Source organism: Gadus chalcogrammus, chromosome 19, assembly GCF_026213295.1.
Source record: "Gadus chalcogrammus isolate NIFS_2021 chromosome 19, NIFS_Gcha_1.0, whole genome shotgun sequence".
Taxonomy (NCBI): domain Eukaryota; kingdom Metazoa; phylum Chordata; class Actinopteri; order Gadiformes; family Gadidae; genus Gadus; species Gadus chalcogrammus.
This window is the reverse complement of record NC_079430.1, coordinates 6199894-6224186: the sequence shown is the minus strand read 5'-3', so window position 1 is coordinate 6224186 and position 24293 is coordinate 6199894. Positions and strand designations below refer to the sequence as shown.

At 46.0% G+C, this 24293-nt stretch overlaps 1 protein-coding gene and 1 long non-coding RNA gene across 2 annotated transcripts in view; one reads left to right on the top strand and one right to left on the bottom strand.

Annotated features, from left to right (window-relative positions):
• Positions 1–209: 209 nt before the first annotated feature.
• The window catches only part of LOC130372140 (leucine-rich repeat transmembrane neuronal protein 4-like), a 56170-nt gene continuing 32086 nt past the window's right edge, over positions 210–24293 (top strand). Inside the window, exons 1-2 of the mRNA XM_056577936.1 lie at positions 210–752; positions 19741–21440. Of these exons, the coding sequence (XP_056433911.1) occupies positions 749–752; positions 19741–21440 (1704 nt within the window). The 5' untranslated portion in view covers positions 210–748. The remainder of the gene's footprint in view (positions 753–19740; positions 21441–24293) is intronic.
• The window catches only part of LOC130372146 (uncharacterized), a 147282-nt gene continuing 124476 nt past the window's right edge, over positions 1488–24293 (bottom strand). The window contains exon 6 of the long non-coding RNA XR_008893305.1: positions 1488–2031. This is a non-coding gene — a long non-coding RNA (uncharacterized LOC130372146). The remainder of the gene's footprint in view (positions 2032–24293) is intronic.

The following is a 24293-nucleotide window of genomic DNA, read 5'->3' as shown; positions in this document are numbered from 1 at the left end:
ACACACACGCTCACACACACTAGGGCTCTCACACACACACACACACACACACACACACACACACACACACACACACACACACACACACACACACACACACACACACACACACACACACACACACACACACACACACACAGTGTCTTCACATCATCAGCCTCCACTGGCTGCAAACCTCCCTCCTCTCTGCACAGATCCCAGCCTTCTGTTCCTACTGGATGTTTGCACACCTTTTTCCACAGCCTTCATTCCGTAAAGAAGAAATTAAAAAAAGGGCTGTCCACGAGCTACTTTTCTTTATGTCTGTTTGCCGCTTTATTTGACATTTCTTTGGGCATACATCCGATTTATTGGGTTGCAAGGGAGAGCGCATTATTTCTGGATAACTCCCCATCTGCGTCTCAAGTTAAACGCTGCGTCTCTCTCGACGACGGGTCGCGTTTTAACACGCGTCCGTCTCCTTTTCCAAAAAGTTGTGCAGCTCTATGCGTGATAAGTGCGGTGTTGTGCAGCACCAGGACCGCGGACCCGCGCGGCGTGGCTCCGCGTCGCGTCCACACCGATCCCCCAGAGGGAGAAGAGCAGGTGAACCCGCTCCAGTGTGCGCGTCTGTCTGCAAAAGACGCCTGCTGCGTTGCGTCGCCACCGTCAGCGGTGAACGGCGAGACTTCTTGGGAGGAAACAACCGGGGGACCAAGTCTTGAGCTGTGCACCGTACGTCAGGGGGTTGTGAACCAGATGCATCGACATGGGTGAGTGGACATGCAAAGTCTGGTTAAAAAAACATGCCTGATTGATTGTTATGTTTCGACAAAGTGGGAGCAACGATGGTCGGTGAGCCACAGTGGGCGACGTGATGATGATGGTCCGTTGGCTGCATGGAGATTATTTTTTTCGCTCCCATATGATCACACATGCAGCAGATTTTGGATAACTGGATCATAGACGTGCACGTTTATTGGATTCATTATTATTGTCCCTCCGGGCCAACTATTGTGTCGTAATGATTGGCGTTTATATACTTGATGGGGATTTTTTAGTTTCTGGGTTGAAGCAAATGTTCATTAAAACATTATGCGCATCGGAGGACAGACAAACTATCGCAGATTTCTTCGACCTCTTTAGCGCACTGTGGGCTATCACATAACAGCCATTTCCTGCGATACAGATACAAATTTGCATTTTCCTTCTTTCAATATCAAATGTATGGATTCATCGTAAAAAACTACTTGGACATCATGGCGCAAAAATCCCTCTCCATCCAAAATCATAAAAAAGCATCAAAGTTGAAACTCTATCTCTGCGACGCCTACACTCGGTGTCCATTAAGCCCAACATGCACACAGCATAGCCTGCATACCTCTCACCCACTCCATTTCACCAACAAGCAACAACACACATACACACACATTTGATGTACCAACCTGTGACACAGAATGCAACAACAATGTCTGAAGGGACCTCAATCCCAAAATCCATTACCCATTTATTAGAAGTAGCCTATGTTTAGCTCTTTGAAAGGGTTGTATACATTACAGACTGCAGAGGGGAAAACAAATTTGTCATCATTAATTGAGTGGGTATAATTTGCTGTTATGGAACATAAGATCAAGTTGACAGCACATCAGGTTGAGGAATGAGGTGAAGCACTTAGTCGCAGAACAAAAGGGCCGTCGCACCACCTGCCATCGCCTTCGTTTAATAAAGCCATCCATCGCTCACCCATAGCCTTCACCGGCTTATTAAGCCCCCCACCAATTCTCTCAAACTCACCCTGAAACTATCTGATTCATGCCGTGATTTATGCACCCACCCTTTCATCTAAAACAATCCTACTGCATAATGGACACGGGAGAATGTAGAAAGTTGTCAATCTAAAATAAATGGCTTGATTATTTAGCTGCAAAAGGGATGGTGGACGGCCAAAGGGGGGGTAAACACAAGCCGGGTGTTGAATACAATATCCCCCGAGCGCAGCGCTGGGGTCAGCCTTCACCCGGAGCCATCTTGAACGTTGCTCCAACGTTTAGTCTGAAACACGACGAACAAAAAATTCTGAGTGAAAAGGAGAAGAGCATGAGGGCACAGGAGTACGCAGCAGCCTACACCTCAAGAAGGTCGGGGTGGGGGTGGGGGGTGGGGGGGTGAACACATTCTTTCAATTTGTTGCAGTCAGCCGTTTTACCTCAAAACACCAAAAGAGTCGAAGGGTTAGCGGCGGGATAGTCTAGGGGCGAGGGTGTTTTGAATCCCAGTTAGTTTGGGGTTTGATCCCCCAATGTTGCCCTGGCCCCTACCCTATGGGCGTCCTGGAGCAAGATGCTCGCTCCTACCCACTCTTAAGGGGCCTGAACACGGCCACTATACCAACACCGACCATAAGTACACTGGTTCAACATCAGAAAAAAGAAACTGCCATCAACCGCCAAGGGGATTGGCAGTCTGCTGCCATTGTTGGTGTTTGTTGGGGCATTGTGTAAACACCATAAGGGACTGTGGATAAAAGCTTCTGCTACATCAGTGTTTCTCAATTAGGGGTACATTGAAGGAATGCAGGAGGGAGGGGAAAGAATGAAAAGAATGAAAAATGAAACCGTGGTTGCATGAAGCCTGAAGTGTCGATTTTTTTCTAGGACAAAGCTTTCTCCCTTCAGGTCAGGCCAGGTTCAGCAACACAAGAAGTATGGCTGAATGCATTTTTTACCTTTAGAAATAGTTTTAAACCACTGAAAGGGGTACTTTGCTGAAAGAAATATCTCCATGGCAGGACATTGGTGAAAAAAATTCGGAGAACCACTGCGCTCAATGACTAATAGCATAGGACCGTGATTTCTTTATGTCTGCTCATCAGGTGACCTTGTGGTCCTAAACAGTAAGGGGGGGGGGGGGGGGGGGGGGGGGGGATTCAGGATGACTCTGCGTTGTCCACTCTTGCTCCCTTCCCTCCTCCAAACACATTTATCTGTAAACAGTGAACATGCTTAAATATTTGAATGTGTAAAGTGCATATGTGTCTGTGCGTGTGACCTGTGTTGGACTACTGCTCAAGTACTCGTACGAGTATGCTATTAGTCATTGATCAGTGGCACAAAACATTTTCTAGAGGTAAAAATTCATTCAGCCAGCCTTCTTGAGTTGCTGATCCTGGTCTGACCTGAAGTGAGAAAAAAATCGACACTTCAGGCTTCATGCAACCACTGTTAGGTAATTTCTCCTTCGTACATTTTGGTGTTTATTACCATTCATTTTCGCAGATTTGACTAGTACTAGTACGAGTACTAGTACTGCTGACCTAGAAGTATACCAGCAGGGGTGTTTCTTCATTTTACAAGTTCGGTAAAATGAGTAGTATCAAATATTAATAGTGCTGTTCTATTAACGCTCTAGTTATGCAGTTCTAGTTCTACTGAAATAATACTACCAAATAATAATAGTACTACCACTCTCGTCTAATACTACAGCACTAGGAAACTGCCTTTAGCAATGCGGAGAGTACTCTTACTGTTTATGAGGTACCACTTTATCTCCTAAAACTATTCCTTCCCAACCAATACTCATCTAGTACGACTAACTCTATGTGCTGCTACCATTCGTGAAGTACTACTGAGATGCTGTAGTCTACAGCCTAACAGTCAAACCAGAAGGGCAATAAACCAGTAAAGAATCAGTACACACGTCCCACTCCACCATGGAGATGATGGGATCTCACAGCACTAGTGGGTGCTAGTACTCTACTCATTCCCCCTGCATGAATAAAACCTCAGGCAAACATATACAATACGGTGAGTGGTAATTCACGCCGTTAATGGAACGCTCCCCGTGTGTGCTTGGCTCTCTTCAACCACCAGCATCGCGCGCCTACTCTGCAGCGTGCGGAACTGCCACCGAGGGCTGCCCTTTGATTGACAGAGAGCCATGTTGAACATCGCGTGGGGAACATGACCTCCTTGCACCCATCGTAACGGGCTGATGATGACTCATTTGGGGGCGGGTGTGTGTGTGTGCATTCCAACACCTGTTAGACGCAATCCGGCAGGGTTCGATTAAAGCAGGGCCAAGTAGACAGCGTTTAGGATGCACAGGTTGTATAGAGATTAGATGAGGCAGTCTGTGCTGTCAGGCAGATGGGTGATTTGTTTGTTTGTTGTTTTTACTGTGTCATGGAGACAGTATGTAATATTGCGACCGGTTTTACTTTTAATGAATATTCACGAGTAGATTCGGAATAAGCAAAGGCGACTTTATTTTCCATGCTAATAAAGCTCTTTTGAATTGATAAGAGAGAGAGAGAGAGAGAGAGAGAGAGAGAGAGAGAGAGAGAGAGAGAGAGAGAGAGAGAGAGAGAGAGAGAGAGAGAGAGAGAGAGAGAGAGAGAGAGAGAATGGGATGGAGACACAGAGGGTGCGAGCGGAAAGAAAGACAGAGGGAGACAAAGAGTATATTGCCAATGTGGCAGACAGTGATAGACATAGAAAATGAGAAAAAATATCTCAAAGTTAGAATTTTAAAACACGTTGGCTTGAATAGCAGACGGGGAAATAGTAGAAAAGGGGAAATAATAAATGAGTTGATTTTCTCTATGGCTTCACTTCAAAGTTAAACCTGCAGGGTATAGGGAACTTAAGATGTATAGAAAAAAAATCTTAGTAATAAACTCATTTTTATAATGTATACTAGAACTTTAAAAACAATACACATTTTAGAATGATTTTTATTTAATTTTAACGATAAAAAACTACAATATGATGCTTTTCCTCAGCATACAGACATTTTCTTTATATTTTTACTGGGAAATCATAATCGGATAAAGCAGGTAATAAATAATAATAAATTCATACCATCATTCACGGACATAACTCTATTACTGTCATGGTCACCGTGCAGAGTGAGTTATTGCTATTCAGATGATAAGGAGGTGTGTGCGTGTGTGTGTGTGTGTCTGTGTGTGTGTGAAGGGTGTTTGTGTCTCTGGTGGGCGCAGCGCACTCTATTTTGTGCAAGCTTCTACATTGCGATACGATCAACGAATATTCACTTCAACCATGTGTGTGCTTAGCATATTTTAGCTTCCTTCCTGACTGTTTATTCTGTTATTTTGCCACAGAGAGGTTATTTAAATATTAATACTCAACACTCAATATTAGTTACATACTTATACTGAACACATAAGTTTTATACTTATACGAAACACATTAGTTATATGCCTAAACATATTAGTTATACACTTATAATAAAGACATTAGTTATATGCTAATGCTTAACACATTAGTTACATATTACGTTACACACTAGTTACACACTAATAATTAACACAATAGTTATATGCTAATACTTAACATATTAGTTACACACTAATATTAAACACATTAGTTATATGCTATCAGTATAGCACAATGCCTATGTCAGGCCCAACATTGAATACACGTTGCTGTTTTACAGAGGAAACGGTTCGTACGGAACTCTGTAATCACCGAGATCATGAATGCCAGAATTAGATTAGCAGCATTAGCATGGTATCAGGCCTTAATGGAACTCTTAATGTGAGTGGAGAGGAATACTCAACTAGTCATCAATCTCTCCGTCTCCTCTGATTATAGAATACATACAAAGTCGCCGCCCAAGCCAATGGTTCGGATGAAGCAAATTCGGCTAATTTGCGGGTTCACTCAAGGTCAATATTGTAACTTTTGCGCAGAAATAGGCGGTTGCTAACATCTAAAGGGTAATCCAGTTTGTATATCTCCAAGTGAATTTTCACAGCTTGCCAGCCATCCATTCATTCCTTTTTCCATTCATTCCGTTGATTCACCCTTTGCTCTGTATGTTGATCGGGATATAAACACAAACACACCTTTAAGTGGTGCCTTAATGCCCCTCCAAGTGCACTTCTCCAGCCTAGCCTCCATACATTGAGGGGCTTTCCTCATCCAATCCTCTACCTCTCCTCTACCTTGACCAGACCTTCATTCCTTTATTGTTCACAATCAGTAAACTGATTAATTGAGGTCACAAAATGTGTAATGATTTAATTTTGGCATTTACTACATGCTGTCTAATCCTGGCAGTATCTCACTGACAATTACAGGTGCCGCGGCTTAAAGTGTTTAGATGTATCGCCCCTCCCCACACACACGCCCCAGCTCAGCCGTATTCACCCCAGCTGCACATCAAGTGCAACAGATGTTGTAAAATAAGCTTTTATCGTAACTCACTAGGATGCTTTTCTTCCGCTGCTCCATGCGTTGGCCATGAGTCGAAAATGACTGCCCTATTCGACTGTTTAATTAATGAGAGTTAAATCATCAGGTTATAAGTGCATAAAAAAGGAAATAAAAGTACCTCATTTCAATATCGCAACGCCAGCGAGTGCAATAACTCAGCGTTGCATGATGGGAAACCTCAACCCGATAGTATGTCATATCTGTCCTGAGAATATTTTTTAATCTCATGCGCCTTAAATCTGTGCGAACACACACTCAATGATGTAATACATCATGCATGCACACACAGACCCCCCCCCCCCACACACACACACACACACACAGTGTAGCAGCCGGGAGGTTTTATGTTTTTTTTGCTTGCATCAGCTCTAATTCCACACCGCCACGCTATAAAGCGCCAGGCTGCTGTTACCGTGAGCGACTGTCTTTGGGCGGGCAAGGGGTTGGGATGGTGGAGCGGGGAGAGGTGGTGGTGGTGGAGGAGGGGTGGGAGGTGATGGTCGTTTTGGAGCAGTGGCTGGTGGTTTAGAGGGGGGAGGTGGTGGTGGAGAAGTGGTGATGGGAGGTGAAGTGGTGGGAGGTGGTGGTGGTGGAGTGGTGGGAGGTGGTGGTGGAGGTGTAGTGGTGGGAGGTGGTGGTGGAGGTGTAGTGGTGGGAGGTGGTGGTGGAGGTGGAGTGGTGGGAGGTGGTGGTGGAGGTGGAGTGGTGGGAGGTGGTGGTGGAGGTGGAGTGGCGGGAGGTGGTGGTGGTGGAGTGTTGGTGGTAGAGGAGGTGGTGGTGTTGGTGGAGGTGGTGGTGGTGGTGGTGGAGTGGTGGGAGGTGGTGGTGGTGGAGTGTTGGTGGTGGAGGAGCAGTGGGAGGTGGTGGTGGTGGAGCAGTGGGAGGTGGTGGTGGTGGTGGAGTGGTGGGTGGTGGTGGAGTGGTGGGAGGTGGTGGTGATGGTGGAGTGGTGGGAGGTGGTGGAGGTGGTGGTGGTGGAGTGGTGGTGATGGTGGAGTGGTGGGAGGTGGTGGAGGTGGTGGTGGTGGAGTGGTGGGAGGTGGTGGAGTGGTGGGAGGTGGTGGTGGTGGTGGTGGTGGAGGTGGTGGTGGTGGTGGTGGTGGAGGTGGTGGTGGTGGAGTGGTGGGAGGTGGTGGAGGTGGTGGTGGTGGAGGTGGTGGAGGTGGTGGTGGTGGAGTGGTGGGAGGTGGGAGGTGGTGGTGGTGGAGTGGTGGGAGGTAGTGGTGGTGGTGGTGGTGGAGGTGGTGGTGGTGGAGTGGTGGGAGGTAGTGGTGGTGGTGGAGTGGTGGGAGGTGGTGGTGGTGGAGTGTTGGTGGTGGAGGAGGTAGTGGTGGAGCGGTGGGAGGTGGTGGTGGTGGAGTGGTGGAGCGGTGGGAGGTGGTGGTGGTGGAGTGGTGGGAGGTGGGAGGTGGTGGTGGTGGAGCGGTGGGAGGTGGTGGTGGTGGAGCGGTGGGAGGTGGTGGTGGTGGAGTGGTGGGAGGTGGGAGGTGGTGGTGGTGGAGTGGTGGGAGGTGGTGGTGGTGGAGTGGTGGAGTGGTGGGTGGTGGTGGTGGTGGAGCGGTGGGAGGTGGTGGTGGTGGAGCAGTGGTGGGGTTAGAGTGACGGGAGGCGGTAGTAGCCAAAGGTTAAGTGCTACGTTTGGGGGAGGCGTAAGGCCAAACAAAGAGAGTGCTGCCACTGTTCATACATGTGGACCCCCTCCCTCCAGACCATCACACGCCGTCCCCTGATCCATCACGGCTCCCCGCCCCGCCCAGCTCCCGGGCTGATGTGTCATGTCGAGCACGCAGGAGGCGTTCCCTGTTTAATGCAGTGTAATGATTGTTACGCTATGGTTTTCCCCGAGATCAATTTGTTATTTCCCCGCCCTCGTTTCTATTGTGTGGTGTCCCCTTTTTTCCCCCGCAAGTCACGCTCCAGGCTGTGTACAGTTTGGATCAGAGTGCCTGTACCGGTGCACGTGTGAGTGTTCCCCATATTAACCATCCCCGGTATCAAAAAGGGTTGGATGGTTGCTGTACTGTCTCCCAGTACGCACATTGTACGTTTAAGTTATGGAGGGCTGGGAGGTGTATGTGCGCGCTATGCTTTTCTTCATATCAGTGTTCTGAGAATAGGTTTCTTTGTCTTGATATTTGAAAAATGATCTAAAAACATCTCAAACTAGAAAATGTCACTGTCTGCACAATTCTTTTAACTCTCTGATGTCTTATTTGTTCTGTGTTTTAGTTAATTGTTGTGTGTTAGCTTTTTGAGTTATGTTTTCTCAGTGCTGAAATATCATACCACTCATCTTGACCAGGACTCCCTGGAAGAGGAGATATTGTATCTCAAAGGGACCTTCCTGGTTATATAAAGGATATATATATGAAAAATAATCTTATATATTATATATCAGCAATTTGATATATTGCTTTCCTCTTGCTAAATAAAGCTTCTCTTGATATTAAGGTTACCAAGGTTACTATACAAAATAATGTAAAGATTTGGGCTGTTTTGTTTCAAACCCAATCTCCCCTCCGCTCTCTCACTCAAAAACTCTCATCTTACCAACAGCCGCTTTAAGCAGCAGGAAAACAATAAGGGATATAATAATACATACAGAACGATGCGTATTCCCGTCGCATATATGTCACGGATACAGTGCTCATTCCCTTGACATCTCCCCGCACCCCTGATATGAAGAGAAGGCTCCATATCTTTATTCATAAACCTCCTCCAGCTTGAGTAAACTATATTGGAACAGCCTAATATGGACACGTAGCACATTCCCTTAGCTTATCTGTGTTTTTTTCCATGACAATCTCCAACCGCAGAGAGAGAAAGAGAGAAGCCTCTGGAAGCAACGCGCGCCTCTGCCGTTGCGTAACTTCACCTGTGGTACAAAGTCTGCGCGGTTCTCCTGAAAACACTGGGCTATATTTGTGTTGACTTTGGGGAGTCACTTGATTTCTTTGAAGTGCTTCACTGCTTCGGGGGTGCTAGCCCTGCTTGGCCACCACAGCTCGGCACTCTGGGTAATAGTCTTTGCGTCAGTGCGCAGTGAATTCAAATGAAATACAAACTTGTCGGACGGCCAAGCACGGGCGACAGCCGAGTCCACTGTGTCGAGAGGAAAGGGGGATAGGGGGAGAAGGGGGGATGGAGAGAGAGACAGAGAGAGAGAGAGAGAGAGAGAGAGAGAGAGAGAGAGAGAGAGAGAGAGAGAGAGAGAGAGAGAGAGAGAGAGAGAGAGAGGGAGAAAGTGAGGGGAAAGGAGAGAGAGAGAGAGAGAAAAAGAGGGGGAGAAAAGGAGAGAGAAAGAGAGAGGGGGAAAGAGAGGGACAGGGAGAAGGGAAGGAAGAAAGAAAGAGGGGAAGGGAGAGAGAGAACGAGAGGGGGAGAGAGAGAGAGATAGAGGGGAAAAGAGAGAGAAAGGGGAGGGTGGGAGAGAGAGGGAGGGGAGGGTTGGGGAGAGAGTTGGGGCGAGAGAGTGGAGGGCGGGAGGAAGAGCTGGTGGGTAGAGAGAGAGAGAGATGGGGGCTGGGAGAGAGAGTTGGGGGGGAGAGAGAGGGGAGGGTGGAAGAGAGAGTTGGGGGGGAGAGAGATGGAGTGAATGAGCTGCCACTGTCCTGAGTCACATTTCTGGAGGACTCTAGAACAAGCCCAAAGAACCGTGGGACATTTGGAAAGGGAAAATAGTTAGAGCTGATTTCTTAATGAGGTTCTTGTCATACGGATCATTGAGAATATATTCAGCTTTTTTCATTGGCCAAAATAAAACCCAAAATAGAATATAAAATATGGTAACAACGTGATAAAACACAGTGATATAATAGTGTAAAGTGGACCAATGTCTTCAGACCAAAACGAATAATAATAATTCAGTACTATTTCAACAAGCTATTTTGTTTTACAACCAAATATAGTCAAACTAATACTTTTTAATTTGGCTTATAGTTATAGGAACAACAAACAAATAATAAATAATTAAGCTGTCGAGAACTCTGACCATTCTGCGTGCATGGTGATGCGTCTCATACAAAAGAACATACAGTGTATTGTATTTTTGTCTTTATCCGCCTACACTTTGAGAGGCAACTTCTCATTTTGGAGAATACATTGGAAGGATCTGTGTGTGTGTGTGTGTGTGTGTGTGTGTGTGTGTGTGTGTGTGTGTGTGTGTGTGTGTGTGTGTGTGTGTGTGTGTGTGTGTGTGTGCGTGCGTGCGTGCGTGCGTGCGTGTGTGTTGGTTAGTGCTGAGCCCTAATATTTGGGTATTCATTTGCAGGTATTCAAAGCTCAAACTAAGATTGAAATGCAATTTCTTCCTTCTTTCTTTATAAGATAATAATAATCAATGCAAGATATATTTGCGAGCGGCACGTAGAAGGTTAGGTTACATTGCACAGAAATCCCAGGGATAAAATACTATCATACATATATGCAAGAGATGTCCTTCAGTCACGGAATGCTCCATGTCGGGGAACCAATCAGCACGGCATGAAAAAATAAGCCATAAGGCATCTAAATCCAACATAAATCATTAGTAACTCAGGCTAGGCTCTACATACTACTCAACGCATGGCAGCGATGTTCTATCTTAGCTTTAAAGATAAGATAGTACTTTATTAATCACAGAAAGGGATTTCTTTGACTGAAAATATAGCTTTTCAAGCGAAATTATTCCTTGTTTTTTCCTTTTTGCGTAATTAAAATAAAACTGTAGGAAGGAAAAGTGATAAATTGATAAAAACGATTCTGCAGCAGTGGTGCCCACCGGCTCTGATTCAGGCCTGAGAAATATATGGAGAGTGAAGGGACATTCTTTTTCTATGAATATTCAAACATTCATTCTGAGCCTTAACGTTAATCCAAATCTTGAAATGATGTATTGGAGCCAGCCCTAGTGCGCGTGCACGTGCGTATGAATGTTATGAGTGTAACTCATGTGAGAATAGCAATTTGTGTGGATATTTATAGAATATATCTACACCCGAGCAATTCAATTCAGACATGCGCCCGGCATTGGCCTGTCTTTGAACCTCATTGGCCTGAACATCATTCTCTCAGAGACTACCTAGGTGTCTTTATCGACTTTACCTAATACACTGCGGACAAAAGGCAGGCTAAGGCTGGGGGCAGGACGGTGTACAGGCGAGGGTGTTAGACTCCCTGCCTTAAGGATGCCTGGATCGATCTCCAAGGTCCACCGACGACCCTGTAAGCAAGCCGTGATAACCCCCTAGCTGAATCTTAATCACACGTATCTGAATCCACCACTCCGAAAAAAAGAAAAGAGATGCCAAACGGCTAAATAAATCACTCGATAAGCAAATAAGTCATGTTCACCGACTGCAAGGCTACAGTGCCAGATTAAGCGGCCTGGTAAAGATCTGACATGCCGCAGGGCATTAAATGCGTCTCTCTGCCGTGCCGCGCTCCATGACCGGTAATGACCCTGTGATGGATCCGAGAGACCGCCCTCCCTCTCTCAGTCTCCCCCTCCTCCCTCTCTCTGTGCTGTAAAAAGACCCCCATGGGTGCCCCCCTGATACAGTCCTGTCCAATGAGTTTCTATCACTCTCCGCGCGGAAATCCATGCGGCGCCGCGGCACGCTAATTAAAGTGGTTGTCCTGCGAAGGCGTCGATGAGCTCCAGCAGTGAGGGAACAGCAATAGCCCCTTACAACGGGCCAAGGGATTTCTTTCAGTTTTTAATGCGCCAAAGTATTTCTCCATCTCTGCCCCCCCATTACCCCCCCCACCCCTCTCCCCCCGGCCAACACCCCCCCCCCCCCCCCCCCCCCCTCCCTTCTACTTGAAATATTTAGCGGCGGAGGACTTTAAAATGGAGCAGAGGTGTGTGAAGCAGGCTGGCAGATGCTGTGTGGCTCTGTTATGGCTAGTTGATTGGCCCTCGCGCTGCCCTACCAGAGTCAATCTAATCCCTCCAAAGGGATTATCATTTATGGGGGGGGGGGATAACTCTGTAAATTGCGGTTGATGTTTGGCAAGGGAGGAAGATGGTGGAGCACTAATGGAGGTGAGGGAGGAGGCAGGGTTCCCACGTCTGGTTCTTAGGAGCTAACAGCCTTATTTATAACCTTTCTGCTGCACCTTCTCCCCTCAATACTCACTTTTCCCTTCCACTTCACAATTTTCTCGACGTTTATCCAATTCATGGCTCTTATAGCCGATTGTATTACACTCTTTTCACAAAAAGCTTTTTTTATTTATCGCCCAAAATAGTTTTTACCCTGAATGCTTTATTCCCCACTTGAAAGTGGAACGTTTCATGGTTCACATACAAATGTGACTTCCAGCACCAGAAATGTCTGCTGTTCTCTAGCCTTTGTGCACAGAGTTATGGACGAGCAATCCACTAGGGCTCATCATCCTTGCCCTCTGACACACCAACATTTCTCTGCCATATGTGTCAAGTTCACACTCAAGTCGAGGTCGTCTTAGCAGTTAGCTACCGTAAATTCTGTACAGTAGCTCAGAATGTGCTGTTTCCTTCCAACCATTCCACTACAAAGACTTTGTAGATGTAGGTTATATGTTTGTGGCATCAATGGTTGTTACAGGGTACATCATGTTAACGTGCGGAGGATAAGACTTGGTATGGTTTGTTGATAGCTTTAGCCAAGACTCAAGACTTTCCTGAGTCTATACTCTATAGTATGCTGTCCGTCCATACCCTTAATGTACGCGATTATTGTATGTTGGACGCCTAGCACCTAATGTGCACACTTATGTATGTTGTACATCCTAGCACTTAATGTACATACTTTGTACATACTGTTGTATGTTTGGGCACTTATAACAGTAATTAGAACTGTGTAGCATCGTATCCTAGCTGCCTTTGTTGTACACAGGGAATGTGTTAACCTATCAATTATTAGTTCTTGCCACTTGTTTCTATGAACATCCTTACTGTACCAACAGCGATGTATTGAGAGGAATGAAATATATTTATATAAAATATGAAATGAATAACATTATCATAAATGATCAAGGGGTGTAATTTTGGTAACCTCTGTTATTTATATGATTCATCCATTCAACTCTATATTTTTAATGAGTAATTTTGTAAGGTAGGGAATGGTGAGAGAGAGAGAGAGAGAGAGAGAGAGAGAGAGAGAGAGAGAGAGAGAGAGAGAGCTAGAGAGAGAGCTAGAGCAAGACGAGGAAAGAGAAAATGGGGGCATCATGGCTCAAATTGGTTTCCCTCTGTTCCAGTTTAATGCCGTAATGAAACGAAGAGTTTTCCCCAGAATTTGACCATGAAAGTGGGGACGTCTGGTCATGCCAAGGTTAGCTGCAGATCCTTCGCAAACAAGAAATCTTTTGTAGCTCGGAAGGCTACATTTTCAAACACAGGTTATTGTTTTAAGAAAACTACAAATACAGAGCCTTTTAAAGGAGTCACGGTTTCCTTTCTGTGATTGATGATATACTAGGATCTTATCTAAACCTAGGACAAGACATCCCTGCTTTACGTTAAGTTGTACTAATGATTTGGATTTGGCTTTTTTTCTATTAGCCCTTGAGGCCGTGTTGAGTTTGGCCACCACCGGATTAAACCCACCGGGCCGCGCCGGGTATGGGCCGTAGGCCTGGGCCGAGGTGAGCCCGCCACGCCTCCAAGTAGGCGGCGGAGACCTCAGCCCTGATTGCTCTTTCAAACGAGAAGTTGTCTCTCAAAGTGTAGGCGGATAAAGAAAAAAATACAATACACTGTATGTTCTTTTGTATGCGACGCATCACCATGCACGCAGAATGGTCAGAGTTCTCGACAGCTTAATTATTTATTATTTGTTTGTTCCTATAAATATATAAGCCAAATAGTATTGGGGGGTGCCAAAAAAGTGCCAAAAAAGTATTAGTTTGACTATATTCGGTTGTAAAACAAAATAGCTTGTTGAAATAGTACTGATTTATTATTATTCGTTTTGGTCTGAGGACTGGACATTGGTCCATTCACACTATTAGATCAATGTGTTTTCTCCCTTATATCAAGCACATTGTGGGGCACTCGGGAAAATACTTGTGAAACATTGTCCAATGTATAAACCGATATGAAAAGAATCAGCCCTCAATGAGTTATTGAGATTGAGAAGAGCAAAAAAGGGTGATGACTTCATCATCACGGATATCATTGTGTGTGTTCTGTCTGAAACAACCAACAACACATTTAATGTCTCTTAAACAAATCAATAAAATGTGACGGTAAGCTATACTAAATTAAAAGGCTACAATAAGGGTGTGTGTTGTTGTGTCATCGACTCAAGACAAGCGTGTCATCAGTTAAGGCCCACAGAGTCTTGTATAGTGGAAAGATACCATGGTAGTCTAATTATTGTTGGAACACACACAAAGTGAGGGAACAAATCAACAAAAACAAAAACTCCTTTCACGTATTTATATAAAGCTAAAATAAAATACACTGCTTGAATGTCACAAGGAAAGCATGCTCTGAATGATATTCAGAGTACCTTTTTGTGAGGTCTGTTTTATATTCTAGCTGACAGTTGATGCTGTCAAGAATCTTCACCTGGCACATAACACAGCTGGGGGCAAAGTGCTTCAATTAACTCTTTATCCGGGGGATTTTCTCTATTCTAAGACACCGTGGAACACACTTCAGTACCAGGGAGAAATTGGGCATATGGCAGCCCTCACTAGAAGAACAAAGCCCGAAAGGAGTGGAGTCATTGTGGTAGACGGGCAGGTGAACCGATCTGTTCCAGTGTACAAAAGGTCGATTGCATCGCGTTTTTCACTTTAATGATCATTCAAGCATTCCTCTGGACTCAATGTCCCTTTAAATCAAGAATGTTTTGGGGAAGAAAAAAATACTACTTGGTTTGTCTATTGACAAAAATTGCGTTGACATTTGGTTGGTATTTCAGGGCTGGAGTGTCCTCAATGTGTTTTTCAAAACACTGCGTTCATGGGGCAGCGAGTCAGTCATAGCGTGGCCATTCATTCCGTTGCGGTGCTAGTGAACAGGTGCTTAGTTGGGTGTGCACTCGCTGTTATGACTCACGGTTAGCGGGTACACTCACAGCGGGGCGTTGGGGCGCATCGATCCAACCACTGTTCCTCCTACTCTCAACCGCTGTGCTGTTGTTCCTATTCCCCACATCCAACTAATCCTCAAAGAGTGTGTTTATGTGTGTGTGTGTGTGTGTGTGTGTGTGTGTGTGTGTGTGTGTGTGTGTGTGTGTGTGTGTGTGTGGAAGTGTTGTTTGTAGATCTGATGTGTAAGCCACGAGTAGAGGTAATCTCTAGCAAATTGCAGTCTTTGTCAACCACTTGGGTAGCCTGTGGCTGTGTACAAAGTGACAATGAGACAAGTGATCAAATACACTTTACCATTTACATTTGAAAAGGTTACGCATTGAACACATTGAAACATTGAAAATATACAACCTCCGACTCTCAGCCTTCGTGAACAGTGACATTTAGCTTTGAGCTTATTGGACGGCTCATCCCCCACCTGACTTTAGATGTGGTTTGGATGGTAGCACCTCACAGTAGCCCGTAACATCCCTGGGCAAGATGCCCCTACCTACCCATTAATGGCAACTGAATTGCTTTGGGATTTAATGGCTGAATGAAGTAGGGCTGTGCGAATAAATCGATCACGATATGGGTCGTTTCATATCTCGATAACGATGTATATCTCGACATAGTTAGTTTTCTGTGAATTCTATGAAAATAATTTTTACCCAGAATAACCACATGCCTCATGACTACTACTTAATATTCCTATAAACTAAATGCTAATGAATTTTGAAGGGACAAAAATGTTGAAAGGACAACATTTTGGAAGGGACAAAATAATTATTAAAACTACCTCTAGTGTGGACACACTAAACTTTCAAATGTATGTAAAGAAGCTTGTTGTATGCATGTGGTTCACCACTACAACATGACCTTGTGTTCAGGTGTCATTCCTCTGCACTCTGTTCACTTGTATTTTTAAACTAGGTACTCATGTACCTAGTTTAAAAAGCTTCTAGGACAATTATTTTGTTGCCATTAAATGCAGTTTGACTAAAAAGAGTCTGCTAAATAACTCAATTAAAATTAATCTGTAAATACTTGTCCCAATTAGTCAATTATCAACATCTGGACTCACTCATAAAAATACACTAAGAAAGTTGTTGTTTTTCTCAGTTCATGTTGTTAATGAAGTCTAAATTTGACAAAATTGAATCTGACGGGGCGTGAATATACGTTTGTCAACTTTTAATTTCTTTCATTAACCAATTACATTTCTATTATGTGGCTGTTTCAGCTCATTTGCAGCATTTAAATCAAGCTGAGTTTCCTTGGAGATTTTGTCCCTCATCAGTCCGTGTGCGAAAAACAATGTGTGTTGTTTTGGTAGCGCTGTGAAAATAGGTTTGCGAGACGCTTAAGAAAAAGAAAACACAAACCATTTCAGTATAGAACTCCTATTCTCTCCCTTAGCTGGAACCTGAACGGCTGCAGCAAGCTGTGCAACATATACTGTAGAGAAAGGATCGAAAACCACACTATTTGATAAGAGTGAGGGGAATTAATTCCGGCAAATAAATGAATTGGAGCAAATAACCGCAGGGTGAAATAATGTATTTTTAATCAGGTGGATGTAGTACTATATCACTATATGATCATATCGTCTTATTAGATTACTGAAATGTGTAATCATCTTTGTATGCTAATTTAAACCAATATTTTTTGTTGAAGTCTGGGTAATAAAGGATGGTATTATTCAATGTAGATTTAATATTCATGCATCTTAAAATGAGACCAACCTGACTATTTAAGGGAAATTCAAAATACAAAATAAATATAGATACAAAAACATATTGCTAGTAAAGACAAGACAAGGGTTGAAATGTACAGGAAAGATAAGAGTTGCACAAGACCCTAATGCAAGATAAGAAGCCAAGATATCTGATCTTTTACAGTTTTTATTTGAGGAACAAAGCGTTATCTATGTCTTTCAGGGCTGATCATAGGCTTAGATAGTGATGCCGTTTTAACACCGCAGACATAATCCGTTTCATCAAATCAGGGCCATCAGCATGACTTTTGTGTATAAATAATGTTTTATTGGCTTTTTGTGCCTTCAAGGACAGCTCAGCGCAGAATGACAGTGAAATGGGTTGAACGAGAGAGGAAATAACATCTTGCATAGGATTACAGGACATAATTTAACCAGCGATTCTTAAAAGGGGTATTTCTTAAATGGTTAGCATACTAGCGGTTAGCCCAACACGCCAGCATCAGTTTGAATCTAATTTAAAAGCCAGAACACAAATCCATACGACTTGATATTACACCAGATATTAATTTCACCACTAACAGCTCATACAAAACAAATCCTGTACAGCGTCTAACAACAATGTGTCCTCGCCAAATACGTACAATATACTTCACATTGTCTCACACTGCAGTGCCACATTTGCAATTCAAAACCCCAGAAAAGTGAGATTTGCACCTGACAGAAACACCATGTGGTGCTAATTAGCATTCCGTTCATTAAACCCGCTCACTATCACACTGACTCCTTTATTATCCTTTGTATCATTAGCATTACTTGGCCTCTTCGGTATATCTATGCGAACCTCTGGCCGGTCCCGAATGTATAGACCTTTGAATATTCTCTCGTCTACTTGCGGTTCAGATATTTATTATTTGAATAATAATACATATTATTCAAATAATATTTATTATTACTTGAATAATAAATATTATTATAGGCATTCCGATGTCCAAGCGACATCGGAATGCCTCCGATGTTGCTTGTCATTTTCCCCAAAGTCAAATCTGAGGAGAGGACAGGGAGGAGGCGCAGCAGAGAGCTTTGCTGGTGTCTTGTATTCATAGATAGAAACAGGAGAGGAGCTGGATCAGATGGAGACGAAAAATAATCCTTTTGATCTGGCAACCGGCGACACGTTTGTCAATATGAACCAACAGAAATGATCAGCAGATTAGCGTTAACAAAGGCTTAATATGTCTTGCATCCTTATAACACCATTCTGTTTATTGGGCTATTAGATTCAGAATTAATATTATGTTATCTGTTGGGAATATACACGATTATCTGAAGCTGGCGCTACAATCTGTCATACTACATGTTGGTATACAATCTGCTCATTACAAATTTAATGTTGGTGTATCTGTCAAAACACTCAACTAGCCGAATAAAATGAAGGGACTGTCTAATTTGTGCCTTGAGCAGGTTGAGGGTTGGTGTGCAGTGGGGTGAGGGAGCGATTGGAGGCTGAGGGTGTGTGTAGGTGTGTGTGTGTGTGTTCCTTGTCGATCTGTTACCAGAAGGGGACGTGATTGAGAGCTTATAGCAGCGCCTGTGACCATCTGGGCTCCAAGCGAGGGGCTGACCCGGGGATCCTGGGAGCTGATGCCGACATTTTACATTTAGTATATTTAGCGGAGACACTCGTATCCTCTGCGACTTAAAACTGAGCACAAGCAAAGCTTACCATCCAGACTGGAGCAATGCCTGATATGATAACAGAACCGGGAGTCGCTATAGGAATCAGAGGTATGGTATCATGAAAATGATTAAATAACAAGCACTCTGAAAGTAATGGGGGGGGGGGGGGGGTTCTTCTCTTTTTCCTTTTTTGGAAGATGCAATCAAGGAATCTTTAAAATCCTGCATATGTATCAGGAGCGGGGACGTAGGAGCAGGGGGACTTGTTGGAGGGCTGTGCGGTAAAGAGAGACCATCTGGGTTCTCTGGAGACCTGAGGCCAGTATTCATTCTGTTAGCGAGGTCAGGCCTGTGGAGGGGAAACGGGGAACTAGGGAAAGAGCAATAAAAGTTTAATCATGGGAGTGGTTTAGCGAGAGAGGGGAAGTGGGATCTGGGGGAGAGGCAGCATGGATTTGCCAAAGCCCTGCAGTGGAGGCTGTGTTTGTTTGTGGCATTACTGGAAGCAATGTGTTTTTCGGTGGCTTGCCGGGAAGGATGTCAGCTCTCGTGTTTAGCACATTTGCAGCTCTAGTTGTAGGGAGGCAGGGTGTTGGGAACATAAGGATGCATATTTATGATCGTAGTTAGTGGCAAAGCCCCTTTATAAAAGATAGAGCAAGACAGATAGAGACATTGATCGACTTTGACTCATTGAGAGCTGGAGGGATATATATGAGTAGAGCAGAGGGAGGAAAGAAACAGAAAGTGAGATAGATAGAGGGTAGAGAAGGTGAAAATTAAACCGCTGAATATGTTGCTGGGTTAATCGTTATTTTATTAACCTCCATGAGCTCATACAAACCCGAACCCGGTTTCTGTTTATCCCTGTAATCTCGAGAAAATAAAACCATTAAATGGAGAACACATTTTCACAGGACAGGGGGACGTGGTGGCATTTCGCGGGCCTTTCATATTGACCGTTTTATCTTGCAACCAAAGAACGAGGGTTCCCAGTGTAACCTAATTTCTAATCTCCCTCTGTCTCTGCTTATCTTTCCCCCCCCCCCGCCCCCTCCTCCTCCCCTGCCACAGGTCCCTGGCTGCCTGATGAGCGGTTGGCACACCTCCCCTTCCCCCTGCTCCTCCTCCTCCTGCAAGCCCCCCTGCTGCTGTGCTTCGGGGAGCGCACCTGTCCCAACAGCTGTCGCTGCGAGGGGAAGATAGTCCACTGCGACTCGGCCGGCTTCCTGGACGTGCCGGAGAACATCACCGTGGGCTGCCAGGGCCTCTCCCTGCGCTACAACGAGCTGCACACCCTGCTGCCCTACCAGTTCGCCCACCTCAACCAGCTCCTCTGGATCTACCTGGACCACAACCACATCTCCGCCCTGGACAGCCGCGCCTTCCAGGGGGTGCGGCGTCTCAAAGAGCTCATCCTGAGCTCCAACCGGATAACCTCGCTGCACAACGCCACCTTCCACGGGATCCCCAACCTGCGCAGCCTGGACCTGTCCTACAACAAGCTGGAGGTGCTGCAGCCGGGGCAGTTCCACGGCATGCGGAAGCTGCAGAACCTCCACCTGCGCTCCAACGGCCTCACCAACATCCCCATCCGGGCCTTCCTGGAGTGCCGGAGTCTGGAGTTTCTGGATCTGAGCTACAACCGCATCAAGGCGCTGACGCGGACCACCTTCCTGGGACTGCAGAGGCTGATGGAGCTACATCTGGAGCACAACCAGTTCTCCCGGATCAACTTCTTCCTCTTCCCTCGGCTGGCCAACCTGCGATCGCTCTACCTGCAGTGGAACCGCATCCGGGTGGTGAACCAGGGCCTCCCGTGGACCTGGTACACCCTGCAGAAGCTGGACCTCTCCGGTAACGAGATCCAGACCCTGGATCCGGCCGTGTTCCACTGCCTGCCCAACCTGCAGATCCTCAACCTTGAATCCAACAAGCTGTCCAATGTGTCCCAGGAGGCAGTCTCGGCATGGATCTCGCTGACGGCCATCAGCTTGGCGGGGAACATGTGGGACTGCGGGGCTGGCATCTGCCCCCTGGTGGCCTGGCTGAGGAACTTCAGGGGGAACAAGGACACCACGATGATATGCAGCAGTCCGAAGACCCTGCAGGGAGAGAAGATCATGGAGGCCACGCGCAGCCACGGCATCTGCGAGGAGAGCGACTACTACCAAACGGAGACGCCGTCCCCCACGCTGGAGCTCCTGTCGGAGACCGTCTCCGACGCCATGTTCGCCCTGACCAGCGCCTCCACGCCACTGCACACCACCACGGTCGCCGCGCCCGTAACCCAACCCCCATCTAGACCGGAGCCCGTCCCCTACCCCGTCCCCTACCCCATCTTTCCCGGTCACGTGAGCAAGGGTCCTCGAGAACGCCTCCTGCCCCGCGGACGCCCCACTCCCCCCATCCGGCTCGCCACGCCTCCGCCCCCGCCGCCGCCGCCGCCGCACCCCCCGGAGACGCACATGACTCTGCACAAGGTGGTGGTGGGCAGCGTGGCCATGTTCTTCACCCTGTCACTCGTGATGACCATCATCTACGTGCTGTGGCGCCGCTACCCGGAGGCGCCGCGCCAGCTGCTGCACCAGCAGCGCTCCATGGTGACGCGCAAGCACCGCAAGAAGAGCCCCGAGCCGGAGCAGAACCTCAGCTCCCAGCTGCAGGAGTACTACATGAGCTACAACCCGGCCGCCACGCCCGAGGCGTTGGAGGTGATGGGCAACGGCTCCGGATCCTGCACTTGCACAATCTCTGGTTCCAGGGAGTGCGAGGTATGATCCCCACCGGTAACACCACCACCGCCACCTCCGACACCACCACACGCAGAAACAAAACCTAAACAAACTACATTACAACACAGAGGCTCAAGACACTGAGGTAAATCCTTTAAAACTAAGCATGCGCCGAGAGAGAGAGAGAGAGAGAGAGAGAGAGAGAGAGAGAGAGAGAGAAAATACCGATTTTGGATTAGAGTTAAGCACCATTGTCTTCGGGTTCATGACACGCTTGGGTGCCAATTGTAAGACATCTCCCCATTTGCTGTTGTATTGTTTGCGTTTTCATTCCAAATAATTCCCCTGTTTTAGACAATTAGCGCATGGACCGGAGGGGCAGTGGTCCGTAACTTATGTTCAAAGAACTTCATTATTACACTGACAACACACAACGTGGATTTGCTGTCTGCCGCTAATGACAATGGCTTTGTTTACGGACCCTCTCCCCGAGAATAATTAAGACAACAACAAACATTCAAGCATTCGCCGATGATATATTGTTTATCCATTACTCTTGTTTTGTTTTCGCAAAAAATTCATAACTACTCATATCACTTTAAGCTGCCCTTTCACCAGCGCCTGTGCGAGGGAAGAGTTTCCCCGGGGGAGGCCGACTATACACAGAGATGTTTGTTGACGCACCGCACGACAAGTCAACCCTCCGCGTCGCGCACGCCACGGCCCGCTGTGCGGATGGCAATGCCCTGTCTGACCGCTGTTTCATCTAGTCTCTCAGGACGCCCTGCGCTCATTTTGTGACGAGTTGTTGGAAGTACAGGATAGGCACAGGATGTGTTTGATCTCATGCTTGGATTGTTTTTATTATTCAACCATCCGGCGTTCTCGAGGACCCTCGTCGAGTGATGGGGCCGTTTTATTTTGTGTGAGTGTGTGTGTTTGTATACCTTTGTGTGTATACCTCTGTTTATACCTCTCCTTTTTATGTGTGTGTATGTGTAGAGCCCTTTGAAAGTCTGAAGACAATCCTTTTGTGTGTGTGTGTGTGTCTGTGTGGGTTCACTCACTCATGTCACTCACATTATCTCACCTAATGTGCGTATCCTGATGAACACAGCCTTACCTGCCTCCCCTGGTAAATGACACACTGAAGCTCGCGTTGGCCTTCGAAAACACGACATCCTCACCCATTACTTCCCCACGGTTGGTTTCTCTTACACACTCCAGCTCACCCGTTGGAGCAACGGTTGCCATCGCAGAGGGATGAGGCCGGTATTGATCCACGGCAGCTGGACACCGTTGAGCAAGGAGCTTGTTTTCACAAAGATTGTTTCGAGGCTTTTAAGGCGCCCGGTAGAAAGAAAAGCGTCAGGTATTGACATTAGTTAGCAATCAATACTTGTGTCTGTAGCGTGTCCACACTTTGTCAGACGGCACAAGGCCCCAGTCTTAGCCCCTTCATACTCACACTGCGCACCCAAGATACTGGAATGTTTTTGGGGGGCTTTGTTTTCACAGAATTTGAGATAAGATAGTGGTTTATTAATCCTACACGGGGAATTCTCATTCCAAAAAGGACAAGACAGGTAGAATAAAGAAGAGGTATGAATGAAAGAGGAAATATGTCTCACTGGGAGTAGTAAAAATGCAGATACTTTTTTCTCGGACGTAGACATTATTTACAGTATATGCTATAATATTGAAGCTATACTGCACTATTAATGACCCTTATAAGTGCTAAAGCGTCAGGTGTACATTATATGCTTTTAAACTATGCATAACATGATAACATTACACAGATCTACGATGCCCGGTACAGGCTTTAGGATATGGGGATTTAACGTGGAGTCCTTTAGGGAGTAGAAGCCTTGTCATGCCAGAGCAGTTCAAATCAAATGGCCCCAAAGCATGTCCTTGATTCGGTGGTTAGCGTGCTTCTTTATGTCTGGTACTAGTAGAGATGGGTTCTCTTGCGAGGGACCTCTTCAAACATTGATTTGGATTGCAGTTGCACTGTGTGTGTGTGTGTGTGTGTGTGTGTGTGTGTGTGTGTGTGTGTGTGTGTGTGTGTGTGTGTGTGTGTGTGTGTGTGTGTGTGTGTGTGTGTGTGTGTATTGTTTACAATATGCTATAATATTAAAGCTATACTGCACTATTAATGACGCGTCAGGTGTACATTATATGCTTTTAAACTATACATAACATGATAACATTACACAGATCTACGATGCCAGGTACAGGCTTTAGGATATGGGGATTTAACGTGGAGTCCTTTAGGGAGTAGAAGTCTTGTCATGCCAGAGCAGTTCAAATCAAACGGCCCCAAAGCATGTCCTTGATTCGGTGGTTAGCGTGCTTCTTTATGTCTGGTACTAGTAGAGATGGGTTCTCTTGCGAGGGACCTCTTCAAACATTGATTTTGATTGCAGTTTCACTGTGTGTGTGTGTGTGTGTGTGTGTGTGTGTGTGTGTGTGTGTGTGTGTGTGTGTGTGTGTGTGTGTGTGTGTGTAACCTAGCCCCGGTGTGAGTGACTGACATGTGTGTACATGTGTATGTGAGAATGGCTGTTTGTGTGTGTGTGTGTGTGTGTGTGTGTGTGTGTGTGTGTGTGTGTGTGTGTGTGTGTGTGTGTGTGTGTGTGTGTGTGAGTGAGTGGCTGTTTGTGAGTCTGTGTGTTTGTGAGTGTGAGGGTGGCTGTGGGTGTATTTTTATGGGAGTTTAAAGAAGGGAGATAGGAGAGGTGTGTGTTTCTGTGTGCGGATGCGTTCACATGTGTCATTGTATACATCCGTGCCTCCCACAAAGGCTTCTGATTGGGTCGGCGCGAGTATGTGTGCTGGTGTGTGTATCTCTTTGTGAAGGTGTGTGCTGATTGTTATCATTGAATGTGC